The sequence below is a fragment of the Hippoglossus hippoglossus genome, chromosome 16 (assembly GCF_009819705.1).
Source record: "Hippoglossus hippoglossus isolate fHipHip1 chromosome 16, fHipHip1.pri, whole genome shotgun sequence".
Taxonomy (NCBI): Eukaryota; Metazoa; Chordata; class Actinopteri; order Pleuronectiformes; family Pleuronectidae; genus Hippoglossus; species Hippoglossus hippoglossus.
The window spans coordinates 11,081,855-11,105,296 of record NC_047166.1 but is presented as its reverse complement, the minus strand read 5'-3'; the positions used below and the strand labels follow the sequence as shown (position 1 = coordinate 11,105,296).

Genomic DNA, 23,442 nt, shown 5'->3' with positions numbered 1-23,442 from the left:
TAAAGGAATCTGAACACTGGCCAACAAGGAAATAAATACCCAGGTCATATAATTATACCAAAAGCCAAACTCGCAAAGAGAGATGAATGATATATGTATTTATATATGCAATCTATATTTTCAGATACAGGTGTAAACAGACATGTTTCCCTAAAAACAAAAACAAAAAGTATTAAAACAGAAATATATATAAAGTCAAAATCAATATCTGTGCACGCAATCTGAAAGTAACCTTTGGCTTTCAAAACAAAGTACAACAACATCAACAACACTATCACCAACAACATTTGACACGATTTTCATGCAACAAAGGCAACTGTGATGAACAATGTTAACACAGGACCTGGTGTCTAATAATGCAGAGGGTCAGGTGGGTCGGTCACACACGCACGCACACACACAAATGCAGACCTTAAAGCTCTGGTTTTCTTCTCCCTGACCTACAAACACCGCAACAGGTAGAAGTGTGTGTCTGACTGACTCAGCCGTCACTCTGGTATGCGTGTGCATGGTAAGATTAAACGTGAGACCACTTCTGGGTTTGAGAACTGAAGTTGAAAAGATCCCTTCTCGTATTGCAGGAGTTTGGAAACAATCTCTTTGACGCGTTCAATTGGCTTAGAGAGCTGCCGCGGTGCTGTGGTGTCTGGTGGTACTTATCAAATAGGTCTTCAAATATACAACAATGGAAACAATTACCAAGCTGACCAATTAAAAGCTGATGTTATTTACAGGTGGTCAGGAAGTATCCCCACTATGGTGACATCAAGTATCTGTGACTATACATATATGCTGAATGCATCAGGAGGAGATTGCTATCACTGGATCGGATTGTGTGTGTTTACTGGAGTGTCATTTTTGCGTCTTTGTTTTAACTGAGAGGCTTGTGTGAGATTCTCCTGTAGGCGACTACATTTGAATTAAGTACATAAGGTGACTGCATTGAAGTGACGTGACTGCATCGAAGAAACAAGGCACGATATAAAAAGATATAAAAAAACAACGTCATGAGTTGAGGGAGGAGGAAGAGGAGAGGAGAACGTCTCCCTTTTGGATCCTCCATTTTTTTTTTTTTTTTTTTTTTTTTTTAAACAGCACAACTAGGAGCAGCGTTCAGCTCAACATTTCATCGTTAGCAACGCTCCGAAAACATGCATGTCCTTATCTTCTATTTCCCCAGAACCACTTCATTTGATACAAGCTTTTACAAAATGATTCCCTCAAGTGATTTAAAAAGTAAAGCAACATCACAATACACAAACATTTTTACCTAACCACTTACTATCACATACTTTGCATCATTTTTTTGCAGAGGGAAATTCTTTGCTTAGACTGCTCAACATTTCTTATTGGCCGCCGCTTAAAGGATTCACCTTTAACAACACTCCATTGCTTTCAGTTTACTCTGTGAAGATATAACCCATAGATTGTCAATGCAAACACATACTTAGATGTCAACGAGAAGCAGTGGCTCAGAATGATCTGGTCCATGCTTCTCTACACGTAGTTGTTATTGTGTATGTAGGTGATAGCAAAGCCCTTCTGACGATGTATTCAGGCACGAGCACCTTGATTCTTCTTCCGTCCAACACAGGCCCATTTTATGTGCAATTCCGTCCATTTAATTAGCTCCCAAAGCTGTAATTATTACACAAGACAGATAACAGTTGATAATTCTAATGGCTTTCTCTTCTGCTGTTAGCGACCAAGTTCATGTTCTTTGGCGTGAGGTGGTGCAGACCGTGTTGCGTAAAGGTGTATCTGTGTTTACAGAGGGATTAGGGCAGTACAGCTGTTACGATCCTCTTAAACCCCCAATATCTGATTAGTAATGCGCCCCAAGATAGAACAAAACACACAAAATAAACAGATATATGATGGTCATTGGCATAGCAGTCCCAGTTTTGCATACAGGCCTTCCTCATCAGCTCCACCTCAAAGTTCAAAAGTCTCTAACAGGAGAGTGGTTGTGTGTAGGGTGGCCCTCCTGATTGAATCGGAAGCCGACTGGTTTATGCATATTCATCAGGCAGAGTTACGTCAAAGTCAGGTTTGCAGCCAAAAAGCTCACGTGACACCTGAAGGGAGTGTTTCTCTTCAAGCCTGGTTCAGTGTCAATGACAAAGAACTGTTGCCATCCAGTTTGGGTTTTGCCAAACACGCTCCAGCGACAGTCTGAGGAGGGAAATCATTTCCTCCAGATGAAAAGAACACAAGCTTAGTCCACGTCACATTGTCTCTTCACTCTTCAGTTCCATCATTTCTTTGTACACAATTTCACGTATTAGTAAAGTGTTTTGTTTTTCATAATTGAACGATGTGATTTTCTTTTTCTTAAAAAAAGAAAATTTGCATTTGTTTTCGGCCCCTTTCTGAAATAAGCATAGGGCTCCTCCCTGGTTCACAGTAGGCTGATGAGAAATTGCAGCAGTGCTTCTCCGTTGTGGAGCGATGCATCTGACGGTCGGTGGGGTCGAGGAGGGACTGCAGATCACAGTTTGGCTTTCAGAGAGGATAGGAACATGTGGCAACAGCAGCAAGTAATTGACTTTGCAGAGCAAAAAGGTGATTTTTTTAAAAGCTTTTTTGGTTTTCTTTGCGGTGTGTGTTCTTGTGTATGTTTGAGTGTGTTAAATGCAGTGTCGCTGCATGTGTTATTAACATGTGGATGTTTTGATTGTATGCTGAATTGCAGAAGGAGTGCGTGTATATTTGGTGGTGTATTTCATTGGTCGTTGCAGCATCAGGCCCTGCGCTCGACTGGCTGTTGCAGACACACTTCGCTACCAGCTGATACGATGGGGAGTCTGTTGTCCATGTGGTAGCTGATCAAGTGACTCACACTTTCAAACCGATGATCTTTAGTACGAACCTGAAAGACAAAACAAATTTTGGTTAACTGCATACACACTTATACAACCATGTGTTAGGAAAACTCTACTTTAAATTGTCCCTTGCTTGTTCTCTCTTCTCCTCCCCCCACCCTGACTCACCACTCCTTCTGGGTCGACTAGTAGCAGGTGTTTGGGCTGACCCCCCTGCTGCCCTGTGAGGACGTACTGTCCGGGCGTGGTCCCGGACTCCCGCACGAGAAAGTCGCCATCTCGGGTCAGCAGCCTCTCCGCTTCCCTGCGACTTAAGCTTCCGTGGAACCAGGCCTCACACTGCAACTGCTGCACCAGAGGGGGCGCTGTTGTCACTGAGCTCGGTCCACCGTGCCCGGAAACCCCCAGGGCATCATCAAATGGCTCTTTAGAAACAGACAGATAAATGTAAAATGTTTTTTTTTTATGTATCAATCAAATATTTTTTTCTTTTGTCCTTTACTATTGTCTGTTTCTATTAAGAACATGTATCAACCAGTAAAGTTGAAGGAAACAAAGTCCCCATCACCTTTTGTTCCTGAGTTATTGCCTTTAATAATGTCCAGAAAAGTGTTTTTGCAGAACATTATGATGTCACACTGAAGTTAAACTTTGACCTATGGGATGTTAAAGGGTCATCACTTTATCCCATTAGACATGTGCTTTAAATTGTGCTATAAATAGGGGCATGCATAGGGACTAATGGACGTGGCTGTATGCTGAAGCGGGGGCATACAAATTATTGAACTGCGTGGCCTCTGACAGATGTGTGCTATACACCTATAGCAGACTGTGCGTTTAACATGAAAAGCTTTCACCATTCAGCCAATCATGTTACATAAAATGCCCCCTGTAATGGACAAAGGCACTCTAATTCTCTTATCTCTCCTGAAGGCCGCCTTCAGCGTGCAGCTCCACTCGTCATATGGAATGTAAATTACACACGGCTCTGCTCAGCTACTTTGTCAATGATTGACCCTTAAGCTTGCTAAATGGTGAAATTATGACATATTTCAGCTACCAGCAATTTTGATTAATTTAGGTTACAAAACACACATCTCGTCAGTTCCAAGAAATATGTGTTGCAGTACCAGAAAGTAAGTTAGTCACCTGGATTCATGTTGATACATCACAGTGAGTAATATAAAAACACAGAGTTAGACACTTACTCATGTCGAAAGCATCTCTGTGAGCATTCCCATTTGCTGCAACTGGGGGGCGGGGTTTATCCACATTGACGTATGAGGGGTCATCGAACATCTCCCTCCCTCCTTCTTTGGCACCCACTTAAAAAAAAGAGAAAGACATGAGTAACCTTGGCATTTCCCTTGTGTCCATTCAGCTGTTCACATTAAAGACAAGACGAGACGATAACAACAAAGACAAAAGAGCGGAGAAAAAGTGAGTGATTTCTCCGCTTAGAGTAATGGGTTTAAACATAAAAGAGCCAAAAAATGCCCATGGTATTTAATTGAGGCACTGACCTCAAGCACACCTACAGACAAATTTCAATAAAGCTCATTATGATTAAGCAGCATTCTACCCTGAGGAGAATAACTCTTTATCTTAAAAAGAGGTGGGGGGAAATAGGTGTGTCATAGTCTCTCTTCAGTCTGCCGGAAATATACCCTGAGTCATTTCCTTTCAGCTTCACAGTGAATCACAGAGACAAGAGAGAGAGACTCAGGCAGAGACAGATCTCACCTGGTAGAGGCGGCAGAGGCTGCTTGTGAATGTCGTTCTGTCCTGGCTGTCCATAAGGCTGCAGACACAGAGGCACACAAACAAATGAGTCACTGCACAATGTGGACATACTCAAATTGCTGAGAGGGTTTTAGAGGTCAATAATAATGTGTTTATATCAAACAGAACACGGTCGTGCACAGTTGTGATTTATTTTTCTCGGCTCAAAACTGAGCATTCCTTTCTATATACTGTGTGTCATCGCTTAGCTGCAGTGGTGTCAGTGTTTGGATGTACTGAAGCGTGTGTAGAGTGTGTTTTCGTCTCACCAGCGTTGCCCCTGGGCGGGTCCTCATGTCAACCAGTCCACCAGGGGGAGGCTGTTTTCCAGGGAAATTATTATAGTAAGGGACATCAGCAGGCGGAGCGGCGTCATCATCTTCTTCCTCCCACGCAGAGCCGTCGAATGGAGCCATTCTGGGAGAGAAAGGGGTGATACAAAGCCAGATTAAGAAACATGTGACAAAAAAAACAAAAAACACAATCACACACTTTTCGGATCACGTGAGAAAGCATATAGACGTTTACCTGTCGTGAGGTGTGACCAGTTTGGGTGGGTTCTTTAGGTACTGTTTGAAACGCAGTTCGAAGGCCTGCCCGATGGTGCTGATGACTTCCTGGGCTAAACCCTCTGAGCACTCCAGGATGTGACATGCTGAAAGAGAGGACACACAAATGGCTGAGGAAATCAAGGCAGCTGCAGGAATATACAAGGAACAAATGTAAAATTGTATAGGCTGACTTCTTCTAAAGGGAGAGTGCATTTCATTCAGTGTAGTTTCCCCTCAAATTTCCAGATTTACATGAATAACATTAATAATATATAAATTGGTGCTGAATATTGCAGGAACCTTAGTGATACATGAACTACTGTATTTTTTCAGTTGCTCCTCAGCTCTGTGAGTGTTGTTCTATTCACCAATATATCTTGAAAAATCAAGCCACATGTTCATATATTTAGCACATAAAAATAAATGAAGCCCAAAACAGTGTTTCTTTTCATGCTGATTTTCCATTCTGGGTCCGTATTGTCTTCAGTTGGCAGCGTGTCAAACTCAAAACTAAATAATGAATAGAGCCATTTGATTTATTTAACAGGATTCATTAAAATTTTGATTGTTTATATTTACAGTACTTGCTGGTGGTGCAAACTCAAATCCTGTTTCTCCATGCAGTGAGAGTGAATGCAGGGACTTGCAACACGCGCATCAGAGGATTATGGTCAAAACAGTTGCCCTAAAACTTAAAATATATATAAACCTGTGCAGTGCCCATTGTAAGCATGCCTGTTTGGAATGGGCTGTTTGCTTGGCCTGTGGTTGTGACCTGCAGTAATTGAGCCACGGCATTTAAAGACCAGGTGCAGGACTCGGTCCATAGAAACCTGAAGCTGTGCCACCACTGCTGCACAAAAAGTTGTTCACCCATTTATTCAAAGTTTGGTGAAGCTCAACCCGAACTGGAGAATCAGTCGTTGCCTGACATTTATTAATATGGAACATATTGCGTGTCCAAATGGCAGCAAATTCAACACTGTACCTCCTTGGGTCCTAAACAATACATATGTCAACTGTGAAGCTGATAGGATGAGCGGTTCTCAATATACAAGCCAAGTACAGACAGGCAGACAGAGATTTCCTGAATTGTTAGATTGATATTGGCAGATGCTGCCCGAGGGAACGTGTCATTTTGCCATTTCTGCTCACCTCTCTGGTTGACTGGGTCTTTGGCCACATATGCTACGTACTCAGCCGTATCCTGAGGGAGACAGGGGAAGATGGTTAGGGGAAGAGGGGAAGGGGGGAAAAATCGATCAGAGGAAAAAGTGAGAGCAGGTTTCAAATAGAGAGGTTGAGAACAAGAAGACGTAGAAGAAAGAGATCAAGCAGAGCTGCAGCCTATGAGTCTCATACAAGAAGTTAAGAACAGACACCAAGCTGAAAGAGAGATAACAGGACGTAGTGAGATCAGGCTTGGAAGAGAGGCACTGCAAACCGGAGAGGCAGCAATGGAGTGAGTGGTATTCATAGGAACAGACAATGACAGAGGACAGGAAGGAAGAAAGGAAGGTAGGAAGGAAATGCAGATAGAAAATGTCCAGAGTGAGGTTTGAGCTGACTTTGGGTGACTCACTGGGTCTCCTCCAGAGGCGAAGGAGATGGACTGCATGTGATGATTGGCAATTATCTGTGGAGAAAGAGAGAGAGGAGGAAGAGAGAGAGAGAGAGAGAGAGAGAGAGAGAGAGAGAGAGAGAGAGAGAGAGAGAGAGAGAGAGAGAGAGAGAGAGAGAGAGAGCACATGGGTGACATGAATATGTGGAGAGCGAGATGAAGGCGTGTGGATGGGGGAGACAAATATGGATTAATTACTGAGAAAAGTGCTTTTTTCTCCCATTGAGCGCCATCAACTGCAGCCGAGATCAAACTAAGCATGGACAATAGATGGAACACTTTTTTTAACAGTCTGCCAACATGTGCGATCAATAACATCAGCTAATGCTCTCTGCATGACGTGTGGTCTGTATCTGAGGCTGCATTTGTGAATGGGTAAATGTGCACGGCAGGTTTCTGTGTGCTACTTGTTCAAATGTAGGCACTGCTCTACTGTATACAGCAAAGAACTATACATCGTTCAGTAGATATTAACTCATTAGAGGTCTAGGAGGAGGATCTTTCTCTACTTTTTGTTGATGCAGGAACGAAGACGTTGGTTGAGATGGATTTCTGAAGCATAAGAGTAAATGAGGCAAAGTGGAGAAGCTCTACAATGATCTGGGCATCCCCTGGATTTTGCAAAAGGCCATAATACACAGTGTCTGTTTGAATCACAAATATAATACACTGTTAGATTTTGATATAGAAAGATAATTTCTTGATTTTAAAATCAATATTTGAAGTATATTTTATTTTCAGTTTGTTAAGTAACAGGCTGAAAGCAGTGGGGACAAAGACTTCCAAAACATTGTCTCTAAAATCTTAACATCCCCTGTGTAAACTGGAAAATCTAGTAAATCGTCCTGCTCCAGCTTAGCTCTCTGGCAGATGAGTGAGCATACAGCCGTGCACAGCATTATCATATGTGGATATTCTCTGAAATACAATAAAATAACAATACTAACTCTGGACAGATAATTCAGGTTAGGAGATGTAATAAACAATAATAGTTAAGACAATAAAATAAGCTTTAAAACAATCATAAAAATAAATACCATCTTTATTAAAATTGTCGTTAAAGTTGATCTATAAAAATAAGTCTTAAAAAACACAAGAAATCCCTAAAGCTGAGAGATGCTCAGGTTTAATCTACCTCAATAGAATTCAAATGGTTTTAGTGCACTGGCTACAGCAGAGCTCTAACAATCAGATGCATCTCTGACTCATAGTTAAGTCTCAAGCTGTCAGGGACAAATCTACCGAAAACTTACTGAATTTTTGAGAAAAACACCACAGCAGGTTCATGGAGAGTAAGCTGCTTTTCAGTCTAACCTGTTTGCAGTCGGGGGCCTGCAGATTGAGGCTGCTGGTCGAGATGGTGAGGCTGATTGTCATGCCAGCAAACTGCAGGTTACTCTTTCCCAGGATGGACGTCATACTGCGAGAGGAAGGCTGCGAGAGAGAGGGATGTGGTCAATGGGTAATAAACAAACAACCTGCACAAACAGAAGCCTACAGGGTATTTTTATTGCTGCCTGCCTTTACACGAGAAAACTGTGGGTGTATGTGTGGAAATGCCTGAGCGTGTGGGAGTGGGAGAACAGCTGCAATTGTGAAAGTGATCCTGTCTTGAAGGCCGACTGTGACCAATGGGGAGCAGACAGGAGTCCACATACAGCAGGCTGTGCCAAGAGCATCAGGCAGACCACGCCAACTCTATTGTGCCAGCCTGTTTATCCCCGATCCTCCGCCAGATCCCCCGCCTGTTCTCATGGCTTACATCCACATCTGCTCCAGAATGTTTGGAGTGCAGTGTGAGAACAGCAGCATCAAGACAAGATGCACATGCTCAGCCACATCTACCTCAGTCCAGCCAAATCCGAGGGTAGAGACGGGTTTAATCTATTCTAGTTTGCATTCTATAACTGCTTTTTGACTGCTGTGCAGCGCTGCCAGACGTTCCTTGGTCAAAGCCTGCGATGGCAGCTGGCCACTGGATTTAGCCACCTGTTTTATGGACTGTTTGGGTGGAGTTTTTTTGTACGTTTTACAGGAACACAGCGCGCAGACACACCAAGTCTTTACAGAAGACTGGCGGCTGTGTCTACTAGTCTGAATTGCTTCCTTGGCCTGACACTGGCTCCACAGGAGAAACAATTCTACCTCTCCAGCCTCCCTTGTGAACAGAGGGAGGAAAAAGAGAGACAAGAGAGTGATTGGTAATTACCTGCGAGTAGCCCATTAACCGCAAAAGTGTACAATCAGCCTAAATCAAGATCTGTGTGTGTGTGTGTGTGTGTGTGAGAGCGTGTCTGAATAGCCAGCTGACCACAGAGTGGACAATCAACCTAAATCTAGCTCTTATCCAGAAAACCCTTCCCATGGCCGCCCACTTAAGCTGTATAAATAAATAATGCCCTGTATGGATGTGTGCTAGTGTGCATGGTGTGTACCTTTCTCCTGCGTTGGGCTCCTTTGGCTCCAGGTACCGCCTCGCACACCACAGATATTGCCTCCCTGAAACATTAAAACACAGGCGAAAGTTGCAATGGCATGTCATTAACCCCCACACCTCTCCAGATTTACAATTATGTGAATTAAACGATATCTGGCAGCGGGTGAATGAATTTATCATCCCTGGCAGCAATACTCGTCTACACCATGGAGACAAACATCGCTACGGAAACCAGAGGGAAACCACCAGGATTCCAGAACATTCTAATTTAGGGTCTGAGAGAGCGGCACACATGTGTGCGCGCGCCCACACACACACACACACACACACACACACACACACACACACACACACACACACACACACACACACACACACACACACACACACACACACACACACACACACACACACACACACACACACACACACGCGCGATGATGCAGTCAGACAATAATGCAGAGAGAAACAAGCCAGCAAGAGTGTAAGTGGGACAGAAAGCAAGCAGAGTAGATAAAGAAAAATATGAGGGGTGAGTTTGTGTGTCTGTGTGAGATTTGACCCATTTAACCAAAGAGTTGAAATGAGAGAAATGGCGAGCCAGTGATGAGCAGTGTGTCATCTCACCTGGTGACCTGAGTTCTAGTGTTGAAGTCCAGTGCTCGCATTGACTGTAGCACTTCCACGCAACCCATGTACTGTCCAGAAAAGAGCCAAGCAACACGTTAGCATTCCAACATCACAGTCCCATTTTACAGATGAAACAAAACAGAGGAAATAAATAGTGCAATTAGTTTCTAAAAATGTGAAAGGAGTATATATATATATATATATACAAAGACTGGAAAGAGAGATGTGTAATTAAATATTTCAGTCAGAGGTCAGTGAGTGTGTGCCAGTCACTTACCCGTACAGCGTAAGAAACACCGGCGGTAGTGACCACACTGTCAGAGTGCAGCCAGCCACGGGTGGGCTTGTTGACGAAGGAGCCATGGCGCGTCCACTCATCTCCTCCCAGTTGCCCTCCTTCCACCCGTGCCCTCCTGGACGCCCCTCCCAGCCGGTTCATGTCCTGCAGAGGAGGTCGGGGAGGAGGAGAAGGAGCAATTAGAGGGGGAATAGGGTGAAGAAGCGGAGAGGAGGAGCTAGAGCTTCTCCTGTCATCCCAAGAGGACTCAACAGGCGCGTGGGGCTGCTGCAGCCTGCTCGAGGCCTTGAGTCCTGGGAGAAGAGTGGTGGAGACACCGAGACGCAGGGATCCCATCCTGGGGAAGAAGGAGCAGAGGGTGGTGGGGCTGTTCTCAGCTGGCCGGGGAGAAGAGGGGGGTAAGATGGGGGTGAGAGATGAGGAGGAGAGAGAAGAAGGTAAACCAGGGGATGGAGTGAGTGGGGTAGCAGGACTGGACGGAGGGAACGATGACGGATTGGAGTTTGTTTCATCATTTGAGCTCAGCGATTCACTCCGAAAGTGTGTGTACTTGGTTTTTGGGACAAGCTCCATGATGAATCTGCAGCGTCAGTTTTTATGTCCGCGACAGTCCACACAGGCTCTAGTGATTCCTTCAATGTCTCTTTGTCTCAGGATTCAAAGTTTCTCCCTAAAAGGACACACAGCCATCTGTCTGTCTTGCTCGGCGTAAGAGCTGCATCCATCTGTCTGGTTGTCTGTCCTCCACTCATTACCATGCAGCCAAAACCGAACTGCTACAAAAAGGGCTTTATCCACAATGAGAGAAAAACGAGAAAAGGTGGAGAGGAGAAGTGCGGTGTCCCAGTTAACGCTCGACTGCAGATGAAGAAAGTTTGTTTTTAGTGCACCAGCGCAGATCATGTTGTCATCAGTTCAGTTTAAATCTGCTTCAATGTTCATTGTGTTCCCTGGGACTGACGATGATGTGGTCTTAGCTCTGTGGTCTTAGTGTTTGTCTTGGTGTTTTTGCCACAATGTAAAACAATATCTGGGAGTATCTTGTCCCAACGTGACAGCCTCTCAGTGAGCGCCAGTTATCCAGCTGTCGGCAGCACCATGGAGAATCAGCACAAGTGATTTCTCTCAACACTCCCTGGCATGTGTTACTGCACAGGGGGGAGCGAGCATTTGCACGTTATGTGTTTACATGCATGTGAGGGAGAATAAACCCTCCCTGCCCACAGTGTCTCTTAGATTATCTGTGTGTATATGTGTGTTGGCGTGCACATATCCATGCACGTGTGAAGCAGCTTCCCTTGGCGGCTATAACCTGCTTGACACAGCCCCATAAAAATCCTATTAGCAGCCAACGAGGGGATCGCAAGGGGGCCGTGAGCACCAACACGACAACACACACACACACGCACACACGCACGCACACAGACACACACACTACTGAGCTCCAATTGGTCAATACTACAGCGAGCACCTGCAGAGCTCAATGAAGCCCAGAACTGTTAAAGACGAGAGAGAAGGCTTACTGATGTATGGCTGGTCTTCAGTAGCAGCACGCCTTTCTTAACACCTACTTTTCAAATGCATGATACCTTAAAATCGTTTATTGAGCTCCCTTTCTTTTACTCCCTCTCTCTCTTCCTCCAAACAGTTTCATGTCCTCTCTGAATGGCCCTCGCTCTATCCCTCCCCGTGTCTCCCTCCTCTTCCTCTCTCTTCTTCCAGATCACTTCTGGCCCGGTCTCCTTCACTCTCTCCACACTCCTTCCTCCCTTGTCTCTGTCTCCTCTCTTCTCCTGGAAGTCGTCTCTCTTCCTCCACACAATGTACTCCGCCAACCTCTGTCTCTCTAACGCCTCTGCCCTCTCCCGCACCACCACTTCCTCTCTCCTCTTCCAGATGATCTCTCGCTCCCCCTTACCCCCTCCCTCGTGGGCTCGCCCGTTCTCCAGGCTGTCTCCTTTAACAGTCCCCCTGTCTAATATATAAATGGTGACCCCTGACGTTCGGCCTCTCACTGTAATATTACGGATGGCTAGAGGCAAGGCATGGTCACCTATTTAGACACGAGTAGAAAACGAAGGAAAATAGTTAGTATTTAAGACTGGCCCAGCAGTGTTGGGGCCGTTCCTGACTGTAGTTTCTGATATGGCTAAAACAAGTGAGGCTGCCTCGGTTCAAGTGAGTCGCCCTAAAACCTGGCTACCTCAGTTAAGGATGTTTTTTTTAGTTTTTTCTCCGGAGCACCATTAGAAAGTGGTAGTTTGAGATATTGTCTGCGTCTGGTACAGTGACACACACTGCAGGAGCACGTGGTGATGCAACACTAGAGAATGTAGGTCATTGGATGATGATGACTACCGGTGGGCTTGTTGTGATGGTAATGAGACCTGATTGGTCTGGTTTGAACTCCCAACCCAGGGTTCCCTGAATGTTGCTGGAGGATCCTCAGAGATGAACGTGAACTAACTCATCCAGCTGGAAATGCTCAAATAAATCTGCACTGTGTTGATATTCTGACCTCTCTAGGCACGACTGCTCTTACCCTGTTCTGCCTAGTTTAAACAACAAGCCCAGATTATAGTCAGTTACCTGAGAGAAGAGCGCTGACACGGCCCGATATGGTTTAATTAAGAGTGTTTTACTCTAGACTTGTTTCCCTCCTTATCTAAGGCAGGGCTTATCAAGCAGCAGGTTAACTCTCAGTTCTAATACAAACAGTACAGACACCACGTATCAGCTCATATTCTGCATAGTCCAACCCAGAAGGCAAACAACAGTCCCGCTGACATCAGCAGTCTCTCACAACCCAAAGTCCCACAAACAAAACAGTCTGCAGCAGTTTGACCTCTGCAGGAGGCAAGTCTACACGTACAGTCCTGCAGCAAGTCTACACGTACAGTCCTGCAGCAAGTCTACACCTACAGTCCTGCAGCAAACTGACACCTCAGTGCTGTTGAGGCACTAGTCATATTTACAATCTGTTGACCTTTACTCCCTCAAAGTCTAACAAGGCTCACACGCACCCTGACTATACCCCTTGCACAAGACTGTAAATTTGGCACCAATGTTTTAGTGACACCTTGTGAAAACAGAAATTTTTCCACAGTCTATTTCATAACACGATTGTGTTTGAAGTAAAGTGCACCAGCTTGCAGTGGGCGCTGGATGCATGGAAAAGGAACAGTCGCCTACACTAGTCTAGCACCACAGAGGGATTGTCTAGCAATTCAAGCTAGTCATCCATCTGGTCTTGGCTCAAAAGCACCATGGAGGATCCAGTCATAATTATCCACTGCCAGACAGGCTGGGATGATCTCCAGAAAACTTTAAAGAAGTATGGCTGAAAAAGTCACAAAAGACACCTGTAGTTGGACAATCAAAGAGCATGCAGACCAAATATAACAGTCTGTTAAACACCGCTAAAAAATAGTCCAAAGAGAGAATTAGCACTTAAAAAAGTGTAAAGATCAAACAAAGATAGAGAAAAGGGCAAGTGTGGTCTTAAACAAAGAGATGCTGAAATGCTCTATAAGCAGCGATAACCATTGTCTTACTTGAGGATGTTTTAATAGACAGCACACAGTGTAGGTCAGGTGACTGCAGAGGAGTTGACCCTCTACATGAGGTGACGTCCTGAGTCACCTGCACACAGACAGCAATAGGAACAGACTGTCACAGACATAGAACACCTAATAATCAGTGATTAGTGGCCATGAGGCTAAGCAGCTGCACAGAGTGATATGCACAAGTGGAACCAGTAAGATAATCAAATCTATGCAGCCATTCCTGATTCTAGCACATCAGCTTGACTGATGAACACGTTGCCGTAGTCGCGGTAGATAAAGGTGAGATCAGGACAAGCAGCGCTGAGCTGAATCGCACAAGACCAGCACACAGAATGGGGAGGGGGAGACAGGTGACCTGAAACAACCCTGATTCTCGGAGACTGCCGAGCACCGCATAGACAAAGACTGTCTAGTAAAGAAAGAAAAAATCCTGTCTAAGAAGGAAACTCTACAACTATTAAGGTCTACTGCTTCTTATCTCCTAAAAATACACAATTACCTAATGGAACAGCACCAGTTTTAAAGATAAGACAAGAAAAATGAACTTTACATGTTTTTCTGTCTGCAGCTGCTGCCCGTTGCTATGGCAACAGACATTAAAAGAGATGCCTGCGGAGGATAGTCCCGACAACGACAGAAATCTTCAGACAAAGAGATAACTACTTTATCGAGTCACACGGCAGCAATTAATAGCTGCATTAAAAGACCATTTTTTTTCATCCAACCGGAGGAAAAACTACAGACTCCTAGAAAGATCAATAGGTTTCAGGTAATGATCAAAGTTTGACCAGCGTCGCGCCAGCAATAAAACCCAAATCAATGTTGACATCCCATGTCGGCTGCATGCACTGACTCCAATTAGAGAGTGTAGATCTCTGTGTCGGACAATATTTAAAAAGAACAACTATCACTTTTCTAACTACAGTAGAAACAACAACTACATAAACCACTTACTTTTAAAAGACAACACTTGTGTTTAGAAAAGTTGCATAAAAACAACCTGAATATTCTGTGCAGCAGCTAACAAAGATCGTATAGTACCCTGCAGAGAGGAAGTCACAAAGAGTCTATATTTACACAATGATAAAGTAACTCAAATTGTACAAAGTAAGTCTAATCAATTTATCTAAAAGTTCTTTTTTTCAAGAATGGCAAAACATAAATAGTTCCTTTTTTTTTGGTTTAAAGAGCATGTAGCTGATAATCCATGTTGATTCATCTAAAGCTGGGCTCAATCTTCACATGAGAACCCCATTAATGTTTAAACAGCAGCAGACGCGCATTCGTCCTGTCTTTCTTCTTTCCTGGCTTTCCGTCCGTCCACTCCCTGAAAAACGTGCTTCTCCTCTGATACACTCTTCCGCTCGATTAATTCACAAAGTCACTGCCGGCAGCTCCTCTCCATCTATCCTCTCCTCCGTTTGGCTTCCTCTTCTTCTCTTCTCTTCTCTTCCCTCCACTCTCTCTCTCTCTCTCTGTCTTTTTCTCTCTCTCTTTTTCTCTCTCTCTTTTTCTCTCTCTCTCTCTCGCTCTCTCTCAGCAGATGGTGAAATGGCAGTGCTGCCAGGATGGACAATGGCACTCCTTCATTGTGCTCCTCTTCTCCCCCTCACGTCTGTCTCTCATTCCCACTTTCCTTCCACCTCTGTCTGTTAGAGGGACGAGCACGCTGTCTGTCCTCCCCTCCTTCTAGTCTGGGTGGGTGATTCTGCCTCCCATTTTCTCTTTCTCTCTTACCCCCCCCCCCCGCTCTCTCTCTCTCTCTCTCTCTCACACACACACACTGTCAGCTGCTGCCTCTGCCCTCCCCACCTCTTTTTCTCCCATCCTACCTCCTTCCTGTTTCCTCCCCTTCCCCCACCTCCTCTCTTCAGCCTCAGTCATTTAGCAGTGTACATACATGCACAGCAAGATGCTTTGCTCCTGCACATTAATGCACTCACTCCAAGGGGAGATGAAAATGAGGGGAGGAAGAGGGGGAGGGAGGGAGGGTTATGAGATGGATAGATGTGTATGTGTGCATGTGTAGGGAGGAAGGGTTGACCATGTTGGCTATTCAATGCTCCTCCCTTATTCATGTTTGGTAACCTGAGAAAAAGGGTGAAAGGGGGAGAAAGAGAGAGAGAGGGAGAAATGGAGGATGGAGACAGGGGACAGACAGTGTTCACCCTCCCCCTAGGTGCTGCACAGAGGGTAACATGAGGTCACTCTATATAATCTTTAATGATTTAAGTTTCCAGATTCATATAAAGGTCACTGTAACCTTTGACAACTGAAACATAATCACTTGTCTTTGAGATCAAGTGACAACTGATCAAACGTTGAAGAAATTCCCTCAAGCATTCTTGAGATATACATACCTACATTAAAGTGGCTAAAAACATGTTTTTTTGAAGGCACCGTGACCTTGACCTTTGAACTTTGAACTTTGACCACTGAAATCGAATTGATTTATCAGTGAGTCCAAGTGAATTTTGTCAGATGTAATGAAATTCCCTAAGGGCAGTCCTAACATGTCACATTCACAGTAACATGAGGTCACTGTGACCTTGACATTTGACCTCCAGGCACCAAAATCGAATCAGTTCATCTTTGAGTCCAAGTGAACGTTTGTACCAAATTTGAAGACATTCCCTCAAGGCATTCTTTAGAAATTGCGTTCAGGGGAATAGGACGGACGGACAGATGGACAACCCGAAAACATAATTCCTCCGACCAGTGCAGAGGCATAAAAAGAATAAAAAAGACTGAAATTCCCATTACAATAAATAGCCCTATGTTAACGCAACACTAAAGGCAGGTTATTAGCAGGCAACCACAAAAACAAATGAGTGATTCTGAAGAGACAGACAGAAAGTGAAGATCCCAGCGATTGGTCAAGACATTGAAGCGTATCTGATGAGAAGGCAGTGCAGCGGAAAGCAGAGGAAACCACCCACAGAGCGCCACAGGAACCCAGCAGAGTGCAGAGCAAGGAGTCCTCAAATGACACCCCGAACATAAGACTCCCTGCAGTACTGTGTCTGACCACCACACCGCCATTGTGTAGTCTAGCAGTGCACTCAGGGATGTGAGGGGGAGAACTGCTGAGATGTCATTCAAGGTAAAATGTGCCGCTGTGCACCACACTGAGATGTGACTGGTTTGGTTGTGACTGGTGAAGACGGACCCCTCCACCCACAGCCTGCACCATGAAACCTGTACCCAGTGAAACACATGACACACTGTGGCTCAGAGTTGACAGATATATTTTCTAGATTTATTTGAAAGAAATAATTTTACATATATTATACATATATTATACACGCTCAGCTGCTAGTTTATTAAGTACATCTTACTAAAACTAATGACAACCCTGCAAATAATTCTACCTCCATGAAAGATATTAATCTTTCGTTTGCGAACGTCACAATTCAAAAAGGACAGTCTCCAAAACATACACTGACCATTATAACCATCACAGAGACCGAATTTAAAGCAGAACTGCTCAGTTAGAGAGTATTACTTTTAGCTGGTTGGACCTAATAAACAAATAACTCACTCAATTCATTATAAATTTACATACACAGGACTGCACAGTCACTCACACGATATTACATGTTGTTACTTGAGTTTCCAGTTTCATAGGATTATTGAATATTGAATTATTTATCTGCTGCCGGGGAAAACTTTTAAATTACCCAGGAAACCAAATATGCGGTAAAAATATTTTGTTTTCTCAAATCCCTCATAGGGGTAAGACAATATAATGCATCATACTGTGTTGTTCCTTATTAAACTTTTTGTAAAAATCTATTGAATAATTCTCAAGTTGTCTTGCATGCTGCTTAAAAACTCGTCAAAAGTTTCAAACATTATAATAAAGTTAATAAAGTTTAGATTAATAGAATTATTAAAATGAAAAAAGTAATAGGCCAATTTTGTGAATTATTACATCCCTACTAAGAACTGTCGTTGAAATGATGTTTGAACCTAGATGTGGTTAGATGTTCAAAGAATAGTCAAAATGAAAACAGAAATTATTAGATTATGCAAACATAGCTTTTAGGTTGCATTTAAAGTATTCTTTACACATAGGGTACAAATTTGCACTCCATAACATTTTACTTTTTTGTGGTTTCGGCACATCATTTGCATCATGTGAGAGGTCTTGCCGTACCTGCTATCACCCCCGTATTAAAGTTGGCGGGTTGTTTTCACAATATCTAATTTAGAGCGTTGTGGCCAACACAGGCTGCCTGTGAGTCCGTAACCCTAAAAACACCAAAGTGCACATCAGCACCAATAAAACAAAAACAGGAAGACACACAACAATACTCAAGGAGCAAATCACAGCTTGCTCCTATGCCGCCCTTGCAGCTACTGGACTCCCAGCATGCTTTGCTCCCAGGATCAGCCGTGGAGAGGGTCACGGGACCTCCTTGATATAAATGGCCCAGTTGATCAAGCACGCAGTCACACAACATGGACATTAAACAGAGATAGAGTCAAACTGAGCGGGAGAAAGTGACAGAAAGTGGGAGAGAGAAAGAACAAGTGTGATAAGAGAATCCAATAATCCTTTGAGCATGTTGAAACACACTCAGTGGAATGAAAGGAATCAACTGAAAGGGCCGCGTGTGTAGGATGCTTGTGTCTCAGCTTGCCCAGTGCGAGTTAGCAAGCGTGCATCTTGTTTGTGTGTATGCAGCGGATGTATTAACTCTCTGTGGAAGCTCCAGCGAGTCAGTATTTATAAGATGGAACAGTAAGAGGCAGGCTGAGATAAAGCTCTGGATCTAATGCACACGCTGCAGGGCCACATGGGCTGTCTGCTCTTATTCTGTATGTACGTGTGTGTGTGTGTGTGTGTGTGTGTGTGTGTGTGTGTGTGTGTGTGTGTGTGTGTGTGTGTGTGTGTGTGTGTGTGTGTGTGTGTTGGTGTTTGTAATCTGATTTGACCCCCTTTGCATTCACTAGAACAAAAAATTAGCGTAGATGAGTTAACTGACTGACCTTTTCCTGACTGAACCCCTGCGAGACAGTTCACATTAGAGACGAGGAAGATGATGATGAAGATGATGAGTGCAGAGAAAACAGAGGGACGGAGAGAAAAAGTCAAAAAGAGCTAATCATCTCTGATATGAGGAGACAGGCAAACACACAAGATGGCAATCAAATTTTCAAAGATTAGGGCTGGGAGTGAACATTAGATTAGCCAGGCATTCAGCAGGAGGCCTTTCTGCTGGTTTCATAGCTCACCACGCACACAGCAAACATGTGAGCCGGCTATTTTGGGTTGTGCCAACCCCCCCAAGCAGCCCCTCTAACCACACTCCCACATCTCTATCTCCTTCCATCATTCCCTTCCTGCTGCCACCCACTGCCTCTCTCCACATACAACTTCCCCCTCGGTTTATTTGTCATATGCAGTGTTGCTTCAACTTTTTGAGTAACACGTGTTCTGACTTCCACACTCGACTATCAAAGCTGTTAAGGGTGAAAAGTTGGTGCGCTCTGTCAGGCCTTGAACACATTTACTCTCAGATCCCATACTTCTTGATTTAAGTCCCAACTTTTCCTGTTTGGCTGCTTGTGTGTGGGTTGGCATTTACATTAGGTTTTCATTGATATACGACCTCTTATTGGTTATTTTCGATTCTCTGCAATCAGTATGGGACAATCAAAAGCATAACACAGCGATAACAGCTCTAAGAATGGGAACTTGGCCTGCTCCAGACTTGATTTTAAACTTCAAGTGACCTTGTTTGGCAGACGCAAAAGTTCAATCTCACACCAACACATGGGCCCCAGCTTCAGGAAGGGTGTAAGGAGCCCTGCTTTGCAATAGAGGTAGCTTCTGTATTATGTAATCAAAGCTTTCGGCATGAAAAGAGATCAACCATGATAAAGACCATGATTGCAGCTTGAAGTACATGACACAGCAGATTCACACGTCAGAGTATCATGTCAAAGCTAACGTAACAAGCAGGGCCAGCTAATACACAACCCAACTAGAGCATTGACAGTTATAACTGTTTTTAACTTTTGTTTTTTGTTAACTACACCCAAGCTACACTCACTTTTCATTGTTGATTTCACACAGGATTTTTAAACACTGTTGCACTTGACCCGAGCAGCACAGGGGGAAACAGATCTGAGACTCGTTCCCATTGTGTCGAGGTACAGACGGACAACCACACGCTATGACCTCAAAAACAAACTCCTACGTTAGTTTCAAGAAAACACGCGAACACCAGACGCAAACACACAGAAAAACAAAGACCCACAAAAGGCAGACACGGAGGCAGACAGACATAGTATCACACACAGCAGACAAAAAAGACACAGACCAACATATTCTTACGTGCACAGACACCCACACAAAACTGCATTGTGTCCTGAGCAGCAGCCACAACGTGTTTACAGCAGCTCAGACGCCACTGGGTTCTATCAATACTAAAGTTTCAAGACTAATTCAAGGCTAATATTGGCACTAGCATTCCCCAGTTACAAAAAAAAAATTGAAAAGCTTATTTCTAGTGTGGCTGCGTGTTCGTCTGTGGGCGAGTACACACCTGTCAAAGTGAGGCTGTAACAATCAAGTGTCACACTCCGCTGTCACTCAGGAGGACTAACGCTTTCATCTGGGACTGATATAGTTTGAGCAGAACTGGACAGATCCAATTTTAATCAAGTGGATTTTGGGTCGTGCCAGTGCAGTGATAGAGTGACAGAGAAGCTGCTGTTTTGACTGGCAGGTTGTGTCACAAGCTGTCCCTCAGGTTGTGTTGTTTTTCGTCCTCGTGCATTTGTGTGTAGGTGCCCCCGTGTCCGGTTCCTCTGGCTCCTGATGTGTCCGAATCGACCATTTTTTCGGATCGGTTGTTGATCGGAGCTCGTCTTCCCAACCTCCATTTTCATTAGGGGAGATGACTTCCACCAATCACGTCAGGGGCTGCCGCTCTGGACGGTGTGGCTGACCCTGATAAGAGGAACTGAGCCCACTGCTTTCAGTCACCTCAATCATCCCACATGCCCTTGAGTCTGTTTCCATAATAGTCTGCTTGTCCTTCGCTCAAGGTGAACTTTAACTCTTGTCACAGTGACCCCGTTTCAACACATCCAAGGTGTGTTTAGCTGGTCGGTCTCCATGGATACGGAGAAAACAGTTGGACTGAAGGTTTACGGTGGGATTGTGAACAGATTTATGGTTTCCTTGTGTGCGTAAGTGTGTGTGTGTGTGCAACGATGTACTCTGCAGCTTATCTCAGAGATAATATACTTTAACCTGCAGAGACTCAGCTTGACCCTGACACTACCAGGATCCATTTTCTTTATGGAATTGAGTTAGGGCTAAAATTTATTATAATTTCCTTGCCAAACATTTTCTCAATTGTATCTACACAATGTTTCTAATCGGTAACAAATTGAAATGCTTTCTTTGTGTGACCAAAATGCACACATATTCCGCTAAAGTAGAAAAATCGTCACAATGGTGGAAGAAGCAAGTTAAGTACGTGGCCCTGAAGTGCAAATCACAACGGCAAATCACCAAAGACAACAGCAAATCAGAAAAGAAAACAGCGACTTACGACGCATAATTGGAAAATAATAATAAAACACAATTGCAAAAATAAAAACCACAACAAAAAATAAGAAAGTGTAACAACAAATCACAAATTTTAACGGCAAACGAGAAAATACGACGACAAATAAGAAAACGTAACAACTCACAACACAAAAGGGGCGGGAAAGAAAAAGGCAATTACAAAAACGCAACAAAAAATAAGAAAACACAAGAGCAAATAAGAAAATACTAGGACAGTGTTACAATCCTGTGAATAGAAGGTATACCTACCTTCTCTCTTAGAACTTAATGTTACTGTTGTGTTTTGTAATTTGGGGCTTTTTTAAATCATTATTGTTATTTGCCATTTGCACTTCGCCCTGAAGTGCAAATGGATACCTAAGGGATTATGAATTATAACTGCCTATCCTTGATCAATAGACTCATCATTTCAGCTCTGAGTCCTGATTGGAGGACATCACTGTGTCCTACAGACAAACCCAAAGACATGTTAGTGACTTACTCTCTGTTAATTCACAGAGGGAGACACGAGCTCGGGGCCACTCAGGTGACTCTTCATCATATCTTATAACTAACTTTCAGCACATTAACACACTGTGACCCTGCAGTGTGGTTCAACAGGCAGCTGGGGGCTCAGTGTGTGCGAGCACAGGGACGGACACACAACATGAGTGAGATGTGTTCACAGGCCGGTGTGATCATGAGCAACATTTTTTACCCAGGCTTTTCACTCCACTGTCCCGACAAGCCTGTAACTCAAACCGCACACGGCCAGAGGAACAATGGTTCCATGAAGGCACCACGACAAGAAAAGTCAAACTGTTTCCTCTAAACTAGTATTTATTTATTTATTAAGCACAATAACTGCGGTTAACAGACGCACACCACGTACTAAACCATGCCCCGACAAAGTGTGGTCAACTTTAACGCGCAACTTACCAGCTCTCTTCCTCCCTTCGCCTCGATGTGTCCCTCCTCCTCCTCCTCGGCAGACACACTTCAGCTGAGTTTCATCCAGCAGCAGATCACAGGCTCGAAGCTTCTTATTCCGCACAAACACTTCAGATTAACTTTCATACGGGTTGACTCTGAAACTTCTTCTGTGCTCTCCCCTTCCTTCCTTCCTCCTCCTCCTCCCTCCACGACAGAAGCCACTTCCGCGAACAAATGGCAACGTCATCTGGCCCCGTGTGTGTGTGCGTGTGCGTGTGTGTGTGTGTGTGTGTGTGTGTGTGGTAGTGTGTGTGTGTGGTAGTGTGTGTGTGCGTGTGTGTTTTGCACCTGGCCTATTCAATGCAGATTGCGCAAAAGTAAAATGTCCCACGTCGCGAGCCACAAACAGAACCTGGTTAATTTTGGACCCTCAATAAAATAAAGTGAAGTTTCATATTCGTATTGTTGTCACTAAACTGCATTGTCCATTAAAAATAAACTAAAACATCTGTATTATCCCCACCTTATCATTAACTTTATGAGGATTAAGATTTTTTTTTTTTTAACTCTTCTGGACTGAGGCTTCAGATGTGGATCCTGGAATCTGTTGGAGCCACTCTCCCAGTTTGGGGGGGTCACAGCCCCCAGTGCTCCTTTTACCACAGGGATCACATTGGTCTTGATGTTTGAACATTTCTTCCAGCTGTTCATTCAACCCTTGGTACTTCTCAATCTTTTTGTGTTCCTTCTTTCTGATGTTGCTGTCATCCGGTATTGCCACATCTACAATTACTGCTTTCTTCTGCTGTTTGTCAATCACCACTACGTCCGGTTGGTTAGCAAGTGGTTGTCTGTCATTCTGGAATCTGAAGTCCCACAGGACCTTAGCCCTGGTGTTCTCATCCAGCTTCGGTGGTGTGTCCCGTCGGGATCTGGGCACTTCTAATCCATACTGGGTGCAGATGTTCCTGTACACTTTTCCAGCTACTTGGTTGTGCCTTTTCATATATTTATATATTTCATATATTGCATCCTACACTCTGATATTATATGCTGAACTGTCTCATGGGCGTCTTTGCACAGTCGGCACCTTGGGTCTTGTCTTATGTGGTAAACCCTGCAGCCTATATGGCTCTTGTTTGTAGGGCCTGTTCCTGTGCAGCCATGATTAACACCTCTGTGCTGTCTCTCAGTCCAGCGTTCTCCAGTTGTTGGTAGATATATATATA

The 23,442-nt window shown here is 44.1% G+C and overlaps 1 protein-coding gene and 1 long non-coding RNA gene across 4 annotated transcripts; one reads left to right on the top strand and one right to left on the bottom strand.

The window, feature by feature from the left end:
* Positions 1 to 77: 77 nt before the first annotated feature.
* On the bottom strand, positions 78 to 22,428 carry shc1 (SHC (Src homology 2 domain containing) transforming protein 1). 3 transcript variants are annotated; one of them, XM_034610486.1, is made up of 13 exons: positions 22,220 to 22,428; positions 10,124 to 10,288; positions 9,844 to 9,914; positions 9,215 to 9,278; positions 8,094 to 8,213; positions 6,741 to 6,794; positions 6,314 to 6,365; positions 5,136 to 5,262; positions 4,877 to 5,024; positions 4,569 to 4,626; positions 4,034 to 4,150; positions 2,994 to 3,250; positions 78 to 2,872 (listed from the first exon to the last, which is right to left on the bottom strand). In XM_034610486.1, the coding sequence occupies exons 2-13, from the start codon at positions 10,283 to 10,285 to the stop codon at positions 2,744 to 2,746; spliced, it is 1,359 nt and encodes a 452-aa protein (XP_034466377.1). In that variant the 5' UTR covers positions 10,286 to 10,288; positions 22,220 to 22,428; the 3' UTR covers positions 78 to 2,743. The 3 variants fall into 3 exon arrangements, with proteins under 3 accessions (XP_034466377.1, XP_034466375.1, XP_034466376.1); XM_034610484.1 differs by lacking the exon at positions 22,220 to 22,428 and having other exon boundaries at positions 10,124 to 15,446; XM_034610485.1 differs by lacking the exons at positions 6,741 to 6,794; positions 22,220 to 22,428 and having other exon boundaries at positions 10,124 to 15,448.
* Positions 22,379 to 23,183, top strand: LOC117776521. The gene is made up of 3 exons (XR_004616458.1): positions 22,379 to 22,480; positions 22,520 to 22,934; positions 23,054 to 23,183. It is a non-coding gene; the product is annotated as an uncharacterized LOC117776521 (long non-coding RNA).
* Positions 23,184 to 23,442: the final 259 nt, after the last annotated feature.